The sequence below is a fragment of the Urtica dioica genome, chromosome 8 (assembly GCF_054948205.1).
Source record: "Urtica dioica subsp. dioica isolate 48M chromosome 8, U.dioica_male_clone48M_v1_H2, whole genome shotgun sequence".
NCBI classification, from domain to species: domain Eukaryota; kingdom Viridiplantae; phylum Streptophyta; class Magnoliopsida; order Rosales; family Urticaceae; genus Urtica; species Urtica dioica.
In genome coordinates this window covers 8,695,102-8,707,072 of record NC_142763.1, presented here as the reverse complement: position 1 = coordinate 8,707,072, position 11,971 = coordinate 8,695,102, and the positions used below count along the sequence as shown (strand labels likewise).

Below are 11,971 nucleotides of genomic sequence, written 5' to 3'. Positions count from 1 at the left end.
TAACCAACCAAACAAAGCGCGCAAACTGAAAACGAAACACCCATCCCCAAATATCAAACCCTAGAAAAAAAAAAACCCCAAAATAATAATAATAAAAAAAACCCTAGCGAAACATGTTCACTTTAAACCCTAAATCTAACAAGCAGCGTTAGGGCACTCCCTGGCGAAATGGCCACCCTCGCCGCAGTTGAAGCAATTGTTCCCACCGCCTCCACCTCCGCCGCGACCACCGCCGCCGCCATAGCCGCGTCCTCCGCCGCCTCGACCGCCGCCACCGCTGTAGCCTCCTCTGCCATAACCGCCGCCTCCACCTCCGTAGCCACCGCCGTCACCTCCATAGCCTCCGCCTCCATAGCTTCCTCCTCCTCCCTAGCCTCCGCCACCACGACCTCCACCTCTTCCTCCGTCGCGGGTGCCCTGGACGAGAGCGCCGCCGGGACCGGTGACGTCGACGGCCTTGGTACGGCCGCCGTTATCGGTCTCGACGACGAACTCGACTATCTCGTTGTCGGCGAGGGATCGGAAGCCTTCGGAGTTGATGGAGGACTGGTGGACGAAGAGATCGTCGCCGCCGTCGTCCGGGGTGATGAACCCGAAGCCCTTCGTGTCATTGAACCACTTCACCGCCCCAGTCTTGCGCTCTCCCATTTTTCTTGTTTGGAAATGCTCTCACAGGTTTTTTGTGTTCTTTAGGTCTAAATTTTTTTTTGCTCTCTTAATGATCTTAATGACATTAATGGGCGGTTATATCAGAATATTTTGTATTAAATGTTTTATTTTCAGCATGTTAATGGGCGGGAACGGTTGGGAGGTTATTTTGGTATTTTTATCTATGTAAATAAATTGGGCTGGTTATTAACAAGAAATTAACCAAATGTTGGCTAAATCCAAAACTGTCTAAATATGGGAGGTTATTTAGCTATATTACCCTAAAAAATATATATATATATCACATGTTTTTCCAATCAAATATTACTTATATTATTATTTTCAAATTCCAAAATAGAGTTTTTAAAAATCTAGCTCGGTAAAGACGTTTCCTCAGCTCATTTCCTCAGATGGTGAACTTTCAAAAGTCCGATGTTTGTTTTGGTACGGAGGTTAGCGATGAGGAGGGTGAGGTTATGGCTCAGATCCTAGGTGTTAAGAAGACGGACTGCCATAAGCGATACCTGGGTCTTCCCGCGTTCACTGGTCAGAGGAAGGCGGAGCTTTTTGGGTTTGTGAGGGACCGCGTTTGGGCTAAGATTAAGAGTTGGAATGGCCTCTCCCTCTCGCAGGCTGGCAGAGAGGTCCTCATTAAATTTGTCCTTCAGTCGATTCCCAGTTACGTGGCCTCGTGCCACAAGATCCCGCTGCGTTTGATTAGAGACATCCACTCGGCGATCGCCAGATTCTGGTGGGGGGGTGGAACGGCGACGAAGAAGATCCACTGGTGCAAGTGGGAGGACCTCACGCGACACAAGTCAGAGGGCGGGATGGGCTTCAGAGATCTGGAGAAGTCCAACCAGGCACTTTTGGCTAAGAGTGTCTGGAGGCTTCTCAGGAGACCGGATAGTCTAGTAGGACGAGTCTATAGTCAGAGCTATTTCCCCGACGGTGATATTATGACGGCTCTCCCAGGCTCATGTAGCTCTTCCATATGGCGTAGTCTTCTTTGGGGACGTGAGATCATTCAGTCCGGTTCGAGTTGGCGGATTGGGGACGGGGAGTCTGTGTTGGTCATGGGCGACAGTTGGGTTCTGAGAGACAGACCGGCCACCTGGATTGACCCCCCTTGGATTCCCCCCGATATGCGGGTAGCTGAGCTTATGAGACTTGACGGTAGCTGGGACGTTGATCTTATCACAGCGATGTTCGGGGAGGAGGACGCCGCGGCGATCCTGAGCATTCCGTGCGGAGGTGAGGGCACCCCTGACGTGCGACGCTGGCATTTCACTGAGAACGGAGAGTACTCCGTCAAGAGCGGCTTCCGTGTCGCGATGGAGAGAGCCAGTACTCCGGTCGCCAGCTCTTCAGACTCGACGGCGATGGAGAAGTGGCGGACGAAGTTCTGGCAGCTGAGAGTTCCTCCTAAGGTGAAACTCTTATGTTGGCGAGTCTGTCTAGGCCAGATCCCGGCCAGAGCAGTCTTAGCTAGGAAGAAGATCACCTCCGATGACAGCTGCCCTGTCTGTCAGGAGGCGAGAGAGACGGTTTTTCACTCTTTTTGGGGTTGCAGGTGGAGCAGGAGAGTCTGGAAAGAGGCGGGCCTCGGCCACATTCTTCCGCCTTTCAGAGACGGCGATGTTTTCGACTCTATCCTCAGAGCGATGGAGACCCTAGAGGTTCGTTTCCATGAGCTTTACATTACCATTATTTGGGAACTTTGGAACCACAGGAACAACGTCATAGCCGGGAGATCGGCTTGGAGCCAGCCTCAGCTAGTCTAGTGGACGGTGAGCTTCCTCGAGGAGTACAGAGCGGCCACGGTTGGGGACACTCCGACGAGCATGAGGGTGACTACGACCCCCAGATGGGCCCCCCTAGGGACGGGACCCTCTCGATTTACGTCGACGCGGCACTCGCTCGCGACCGTGGAGACTTCGGTGTCAGTTGTATAGTTCGAGACCACACCGGAGAGGTGATCGCCTCGCAGACGCTTTTCCTGGCTAGGGGGTTCTCCCCCCAGCTTGCGGAAGCGTACGCTGTCCTCCAGGGCATAGAGCTAGTTCGCAGCGTCGGTGGCAGGAGAGCGGAGATCCAGTCCGATTGCTTGGGGGTGGTGAGGATGATTGATGAGGGCGTGACGCCTGCGACAGAGCTTGGGACGATCTTGCACCGCATCTTCAGAGAGGTGAGGGAGCTCGAGGTTTTTCGCATTATGCATATTTCTCGTCTTTGTAATGTTGCTGCGCATAACCTAGCGCGCTACGCGGTTAACCATCACTCGTCCTCGACCTGGCTGGGTTTAGTCCCGCCTTGTTCGGAAGAGGCCATTAGGGCCGATGATCGCGAGTTGAGGTCCCGCATGGCCTCTTAGGGCCCGTTTTGTTTGAGTTTTTAGCTTTCTTTCCGCTGGTTTCTGTTTCATTCCTATCTTTGTAACCACGGTTTTCCTCCGCCATACGTGAGGGCTTTTATGATATTTCGTGGCTCCGACCACGCTTCCTCAAAAAAAAAAAAAAATCTCACCACCATTTCAGAGAGAGAGAGAGAGAGTTCAGTCGTGATTGTGGCACATCTTCTATCGGATTCGGGATAAACCTCTTAGACCATCTCTAATGTGAAGCGCCATAAATAATCTAAAGTTGCTCCAATAGTAAAACTAAGCTCCATAAACAATTTAGTTTTTTTACAAATGAATAATATTATATCAAAATTGGTGTAAGAATTACACAAAATGATTAAGGATTATAATAATCTAATTAGTTCGTATAATAATAATTAAATTGAATGTGTTAGATTAGACATATAATTAGTAGATAATTAAATTAAATTGATTCAATAATATTTAGAATATTCTCTTTGGAGTAAAATATTGTCATTGGAGCAAAATTAAAATGGAGTGTAAAAATTATAACATATTTGACATAAAATCACACACAAAAATAGTATGACCACACTGGAGAGCCATTAAAATGGACTTCATAATTTTGTACTTTTTTTTTTTAGGAAGCGTGGGCGGAACCACGCGGAATTCAAAATGACGATATATAAATGTCAAACTAAAAGAAAATATTTATAAAAGTCATCTAACAACTAATATTTTGAAAAATTGGATTTTAATTAAGATATCCTTATTTTCGGAGAAAAAAATAAAAATAAAGTCCTTATGAAAAATAAACTAGCAATATAATAAAATCGGACTTAAGTTCAATTATTTATTTCAAGCTTATGAATCTCATCGAGTTCTTCGCATACTTTGCAACATATAAGATGAATACACATGATTAATTATTCACAAATCATATTTAAGATGTTTACAAGTATATGAGCTCAGTATGATATCACATTTTTTCTTGTTTGACACAAATTAAATTAGTCTTTCATCTCCCCGTAAGAGTAAGACATTTGGTTTCTCTCGAGGGGTTTTAGCAAAGGAAGACCATGGGACGGAGTCAGAGAAGTTCATCCGAGGGGCTAATTTAAATACAAAAATCAATTTGTAAATTTTAAGGTAAAAATGTAAATATTTTTAAAAATTGGCTAACCGTGTAAATTTTTAGGGTATGAAAATGAATTTTTTTTTTTTAAATGAGCAAAAAAGAGTAAAAAAAAATTTATAGTAGCTCTGTCCCTGTCCAAATGTAACTTGGCTTGTCTTTGCACGACCATCGTTTATCGCCCATCTATTTATGCTTCCACCAATGCGCGACGCGATAGAATCCACATTAGTGTAGAATCTTTGATAATTTGATGGATGTATGATATGAGATACTGTTTTCTATAGACTACTTTTTGTTATTTAGATTATTTAAATTATAAATCTCATAAAAACTTGTACCTCTTTTAATAGCTTACTTATTATAGAGGAGGACAAAGAAAGATAAGGAGAGATCCATAGAAAATTGGTTTCAGATTCTCATTAGAACGAAAAAAAAGTATATATTGAACTCATAATGTAGTGACATCCCCTCTCCTGGAGAAACCTCAGAACAGAGGAAAGCGTACAAGCTGTATTGCCGCCGCCACCCCTCTGGGTTCGGACGCCGTCACTGTCGCGGCTCCGGTTCGGAGGGGAGGGCGATCCTCCGGTGGAGGCCGTTTTCTCCGCTCCTTAGCCGCCGGGCCACCGCGCTGTCCAGATCCGTCGCCGCCGTCCAGATCCGTCACCGCGCTGTCCAGATCCGTCGCCGCCGTCCAGATCCGTCCCGCACGCCACCGTCCAGATCCGTCCAGATCCGTCCCGCACGCCACCGTCCAGATCCGTCCCGCACGCCACCGCTGCCCAGATCCGTCGACCATCTTCTCACGGCGCGCGTGTCTCCTCGACCTTCCTCCATCCCCTCCGCGCGACCTGGGTCGGTTCAGCTCGGCCTCGGTTCAGCTCGGCCTCGGGTCAGCTCGGCTCGGCCTCGGTTCAGCTCGGCCTCGGGTCAACTCGGCTCGGCCTCGGTTCAGCTCGGCCTTGGTTCAGTTCGGCTCGGCCTCGGTTCAGCTCGGCCTCGGGTCAGCTCGGCTCGGCCTCGGTTCAGCTCGGCCTCGGTTCAGTTCGGCTCGGCCTCGGTTCAGCTCGGCTCGGCCTCGGTTCAGCTCGGCTTTGGTTGTGTTGTGCTTCTTGTTTTGTGTTTTATTTAGTTATGCTTTATGTTTTTATGCTAGTTAGCACACGTTGCGTTTTGTTTGACTTGGTTTATCTTGGACACGGATTAGCCGTTGTCCACTATCCCGTTGTGGATTTCCTGTTAGGTTTTGATCTATACAGGTTGGAGATGCATCTTCTTCGTGGTCAGCAAACCGAGGTTGAGTGGATCTTTCCATCAACCTATTTTGGTTTTGTTGAAAGAGCCCTTTGTGTGCTCAATATCTGTGCTCGTCGTTCTTCCACTTGTCGGAAGCATGCACAAAACGTGCGATTACCGGAACTTAGTGTTAGTTTCACTTCGACTTAGGTTTGAGTGTTCCATGTACTAAGGTGTTTTTCTCCTGTATTGATGGGTTTTTTACCCAATTTTAATGGAAATTCCGTGACTTTCAAAAAAAAAAAAATAGCTTACTTATTATCTATGGGTACAGCCGTACAGGACTACATGTGCATATTTGATTTTATAATGTAAACTTCACGATTAACAAAATATCAAGAGACTTGACTTGATATTTAGAATATATGTGAAACTAGAAGTTTTTCATTAAAAGCCATCGAAAATCATCGGAAGTCAATGAAAAAAAAATAATCTAATTAGGTCATCAAAAATTATAGGGAACCATGGAAAAATTTATTTGAAAATTGAGCCTTAAATACTTCCAGGTGCATTTTTATCTAAAAATAAGTCAAAAATCCAATTTCAAATATTTTATAAGTAACAAGTCCATTCTTAGCAATTTGTTATATACCATGTCTACAATTTCCCGTTTAGATTGTTGAGTCTTTATTTTTTGTTTGTTCATATGATTGGTCAGTTGATGTATATTATTTATAATATAATATTATACGAATACTAATAGCTGAATAAGAGTTTAATGGACCCAAAGGAAAGAAAAAAAAAAGGTTATAATGGAGATCACTAAATAGTGCTTGATTGAGAAGGCATTGGAGCGAAAATGGGTAAGCTTGTTGGTGTCTAGAATTATAATTGGCTTTGTTTTATAATGTTCACGACATCCGTATGCAAACAGTACTTACCTAACGTTCGAACAAGGACCACATAAACGCTTAATCCAAACAAACATACTTAGTGCTCGTACACATGGGATGTCTACACACCAGACAAAATAACTTTTCTCCCACAAAAAAAAAAAAAAAAAAAAAAACCTATTAATATTTTCTCTTTCTTTTAGTTTCTCTTGATTTTTCCCTGCAAAATCAGGGGACTTGACTGTTCTCTTGTATGTTTGTTTGTCCTACAGTTCTACTACTACCAAAAAAAAAAAACACTACACGGATTATATTCCAAGTGCCCTAAATTCTATGTAGTATAGTATGTATTGTACACCAAATCCAAACTTTTGAGACTCAGCCAGCTGTAAATTGATTGGCCATGAAAGCCCTTCAATCAATCATAGCTTATTTCACAGCTCTTCTGACTGGACATCTCAATAAACAAATAATAATAATAAATTAAAAAAAGACTGTTGCCATAAATCTAGTGACAATGTATCAGTGGAAAGAAGCTCCTGAATGAACAAAAATAAAAAGAGGCAAAAAGAATCAGTGATGCAAATAACCAACCAAACAAGGAACGTGGAAAAATATTGCATTTTTGTTTTTATTAGGGTGTGTACGCCTGTAAATTGACATTTCAGAAGCGATCTTTTTGGTCCTTCTCTCGCAATATAGTCAGTCAATACTCAATTAGTTCCGAACACTGGAAAATAGATCAAGTAATTACAGTTTGCAAAGTGCCTCACCAACTGCAGTGTAATTCATTAGTAGCTTAGGACTTAGGAGACAAAACTAGCTTAAGTGATTGACAAGCGTTGTTAAAAGGGACAAAACTAGCTTTATAATAATAATGATAATTATTAATTAGTAGCTGTTAGAGAAGAAGAAAAACTAAGTTTGTTTTAATTAAAAACAAAAATTAGAAAATTGTCTAGGAGAAAGGACCTTTAATATCAAATCCAACTGCAGAAATTAGTCTCTGTGGTCAAACTCTCCGCAAGGTTTTATATAACCTGAGCATATAATAACAACGTCAAATATGAGTCCCTCAAATTAAAGGTTAAAATATACACAGCCTATATGCAATTAGACAAAACAGAAGTCAAAGCTCTCTCATCACGGGCAACATCTGATCTTTCCGATTCCGAGTTAAAGAAGAAGAAGAAGAAGAAGAAGAAGAACATGACAAAAAGTAAAAAAAAAAAAAAAAAAACAACTAGAAAAATAACAATATTTCACGGACGCGTTTTATTATTAAATCTCTCTTTCTGTGTATAATGGTAAAGGTATTCAGGTTCTCATGAATCCAATGAACAAAAAAAAAAAAAAAAAAAGAACGAAATAACGAGACTTGAAAAAACAGCTTAACAACCACCCACAAAATTTGATCATACAAATAAACATTTTGTTTTTCCTGAAAGAACACAGAGAAATAAAAAATAATAAAAAGGTACAATGTAAACCTTGTATTTTTCGGCAGATTCGATTGCCTGGAACGCATGTCTAACCCCTCCGCATCGAAGCCCCACTTGAACTGAACACCCACTTATTTAAAAACAAAAAATGAAAATAAATAAAGAAAACACTCATCTTTTTTTTTCTTATTCTAGAGTCTAGACCAATGAAATTTTTACCGATATTCCACGGTGTCTCTCTCACCGTCAAAGAAGCTCAAATGACTAGTTCCAGTGTGTTTTCAAAGAAAATATTATAAACGCACTCGAACCCTGGAAAAAAGGAAGAGCTATATATATAGGACCCACATCACTTGACACTCTCTGTATATCACTTGAAAAGAAATGAATAAAGAAAAACATGTACACGGTGACCGAGCTGAGAGAGAGAGAAAGCGAACACTATATATGAAATGTATAGATATATGGATGATATATAGATACAAAGAATAATCTGATTGAGCTCTAGACCAACTATGGATTAAAAAAAAATCATAAACGAACGAAGCATCTTTTTGAATTGACTTCTGATCCACTCACTACACAGAAAAAACCGTCTCTCCCGAAAAACAAAATCTCCATTCCAAAGTCCAAACTCTATCCCCGCCCAATCACCACGCTGTTCCAATCAACACAACAACCAATCAATCAATCAATCAATTCAATTCAATGACCAAACAAACAAATAACACAATCGATTTCGATGATCGTCGATCGAACTTCGAACCTTGAGCGAGAGCGTCGCGGCGGCGAACGGCGACGCAGACCGGCGGGGTCTCGAAGAGCGAGAGTGAGAATCGCTTGGAAAACACTCCGACGTCGAAGTAGATGATCCCGGAGCTCGGAATATCGACTCGGATCCCCTTCACCGGGAACCAGAGGAAGAGCTCCTGCGCGGAGACGCCGGAGAGCGCTCCGATCTGGCCGTACTTGAGCGTCCCTGAGACGTTCCGATCGTAATGCAGCTCGTTCTCGAACTTGGCGTTGCAGGCTTGGTCCAGCCTCACCTCGAACCTCCCTTCCTCGTCGATCTCGAATTCCCTCACGCCCTTCGGCAGCAATCCTATTGGCAGCCCGTGCTCTCGCAGAACGTCGTACATCGTCTTCGCCTCTGGCGCGGCGGCGACTGCCAAGAAGGACACCGAGAACGACGAAAGAAAGAGTACCGTCAAAAACGACAACCACCACTTCATCATCATCATCATCATGCCTCTTCCGTTGACTCTGTGCCGGCTGAACCGTGATATACGAACATATGGCTTATACAGCGACAGAGAGAGATAGGTTAGGGTTTCAGTCACTGATCAGTTTCTGTGAAACAGAAACAGAGTGTATGTGTGTGTGTGTGTGTTTGTGATTGTGAGTGTGAAGAAGAAGAAGAAGAAGAAGAAGAAGAGAAGAAAGACAGTGGTGGCGGTGCCAGCTTGAATACAGAGAGGATTTGAGAATGATCAATTATTGGTGGCGATAAGTGGGGCCCGGAAACTCGACTGGATTCGATTCAGTGTGTCGCTGCGTTTCGTGTTTCGCTGGACATGATTTAATTATGCGCCACGTGGACAGATTGTGGTGCTTTCGTAATTTTGCGTTTTTCGGCGTTTCTCGTTTCTGTGGTTGGGAATAAATAAGCATTAAGCAGTGCGGCACCGATACCAATGGATTGGTTCTCTTCTCTCTCTACGCAAATAACAAATATATAAAATTAAAACTAATGGATAAGTATTGTGTTTTAGTTTATATTATTGTTTGGAAATTTGACACTAGTAATACTAAATCAACTAATATCTAAAATTTGACATTTTTATTACAAAAATATTTTCAACTATTTTTCTTCATATTTTTTGTTTCCCGCTTCTCTCTCCATCCTTCAACGACTATAATCTCTTAGCTCGACTATGCGACAATTCCTCCAGTGCAGGACGTGATCGCGAAAGACCAATGAAGAGTCAGGGACACTGTATCTGTATCGACATAGACGAGCAATTGACACGCGTCGATAAAACCTAGATCGCGATCATCACCAGAGACAGTCTAGTTATTTTGATTTATTCTTTGTAAAGTTAGTTCGTCTTTAAATTTTGTTTTCAATTGGTAGTTAAAGATACTTTAATATATATATTTGGTGTTTGTAAGAGTATTCTAGTATAATTTGAATGATCTTCACTTTTTATTTTTCTTTTTATTATAGATTTCGTGATATTTCTTAATTTCGTGACCATGACTTTCATGATATATTCCTTATTTTATGACCGTATATGTTACAAAATCTTTATAATTAATAATCAGTCGTAAAATTGTGCATTTCGTGACTAATTTGTCACAAAATTTTGTATTTCGTGATTGGATTATTACAATTTTTTGCACACCTCAGCAAATAATAAAAAAGTAAAAGTTTTAGTTGAATTTAGATAATTGGTATAGCTTTAATAATGTTATTGTCAAATTCTCTTATTGTTTCTATATTTTTTTTATTATTATTGTTGCATAAAGAATATGACTCCTCGACAAAGTGCAATGCTTAGATTAAAGACGTTTCAAGAGGTAGATGTGAGTTTTTGGATCAGCCAAATGCTGCACAGCTAGGCTGTTGCTCACACAATTCATGATTAAAAGAGAAATGGCGTACTAATTTAATAGTTAAATAGTTAATTTATTTTATTAGGTTGATAAGTAATTAATCAGTTTTTTTTTAATCATTCTAGTTTTTTTTATAATATTTTTGTTGTATACATAATAATTAAATTTTTGTTTTCCATTGAATTACATTCTTTTTTACTTTCCATTGTATTTATATACATTTATGCTATGTATGATTTTTAAGCCTATAAAATATAGAGGCTATTTTGTAAGGGATTGTATGTGCATATATATTCCTACAAGAAATATTTCGATAAAAAAAAAAAAAAAAAAAAATCGTACAAGCAATAAGAATATCTGTTTTGTCTATTCTCTCTATTTTCTTGTTTATTTATAATATGTTTTCAGCACGAATTTCTCAAAGAGATAAAGAGGTAAGGCCTATCTTTTCTTCTTCGTATTTCCTACGATGGCTACAATTGAAAGAGTCCATTTTGGAAAATTACTCATATCCACCTAGCATTCGGAAAAAATATATTTGATGTTTATGCTAAGTCTATCTCATAGTACATCAATATTCCTTCGTAATTTCATCATGGCTATATATATATATATATATATATATATATATATATATATATTATAATTGTCTTGTCTTGTGATTAAAGAAACTCATAGATTGTGTTGCCTTTAATCATTTAATATGTGGTTTTGCAATTTTTAATAGTATTGAACTACTTCATTAGCTTAAGAAAGCTTGATTTATTTACTTATTGTTAAAGACTTTGCTGTCATGATTCTATTTCACAAAAAACAAACAACAAAGATTTTAACCTTCTTTATGTTTCTCCAATTGTACCTATTCCACTATAATTACTCTTTAGCAATTTTTGCTTTGTTGTCCATGAGAGTGAGAGTCGAGACTCGTGGTTGAGTATGTCATCATTTTAAATTATTTGCTAGAGACGTCATGTTAGATAATCTTAAATAAAACCGAGAGTGAAATTCACCACGTAGTAGCTTAGAAATAATAAATAAGTGTTAATATTTTAAAATAGTAATTGTTTTAATTTTGAAAGAATTTGTTGTAACTAGTTAATCCCTTAACTTCTTTTAAAATTCTAGTCAAAGTTTCATTTTATTAAAAAAAATAATCCATCAGACTGAAGTAAATTAAATTAACTAAAACATCTAATTCAATTTATTTCAGAAATAGTCTACCAAACCGAAATAAATTATAGTTAATTTAATTTACTTCGGTCTGATGAGTTATTTTCTTAATTAATAAAGTAAAATCTTAACTATTTAAAAAAAAAGTGAGTTATTGAGCTACTTTGAAGCCTATCGCGAGTCGACACGAGTTCTTGTTGAGGCACGATCTTGAGAACGAAGATGTCGAAGAGCACATCATGCTTCTCCAATTGAAATCGGGGAAACAATGGTGCCGATGTAGTCACGGCATAAACTCTCTTCGCGCCGTCGTTCTACAATTATCTAAAGAGCACGAGTCTGCCCTTATCCCACTCTATGAAAAATACCTATCAAGAACCTTCAACATCTCTCTTTGGTGAAGTTCTATATCTAGACACATGTGGTGCAATTCCCATAAATCTGAATGAATCACTTCAAATGGCTT

At 40.2% G+C, this 11,971-nt stretch overlaps 1 protein-coding gene and 1 pseudogene across 1 annotated transcript; both read right to left on the bottom strand.

Annotated features, from left to right (window-relative positions):
• Window positions 1–717, bottom strand: LOC149387862 (uncharacterized; annotated as a pseudogene).
• Window positions 718–7,655: 6,938 nt separating this feature from the next.
• On the bottom strand, window positions 7,656–9,149 carry LOC149387861 (uncharacterized protein At5g01610-like). The gene is made up of 2 exons (XM_089623525.1): window positions 8,486–9,149; window positions 7,656–8,377 (listed from the first exon to the last, which is right to left on the bottom strand). The coding sequence occupies exons 1-2, from the start codon at window positions 8,964–8,966 to the stop codon at window positions 8,370–8,372; spliced, it is 489 nt and encodes a 162-aa protein (XP_089479651.1). The 5' UTR covers window positions 8,967–9,149; the 3' UTR covers window positions 7,656–8,369.
• Window positions 9,150–11,971: the final 2,822 nt, after the last annotated feature.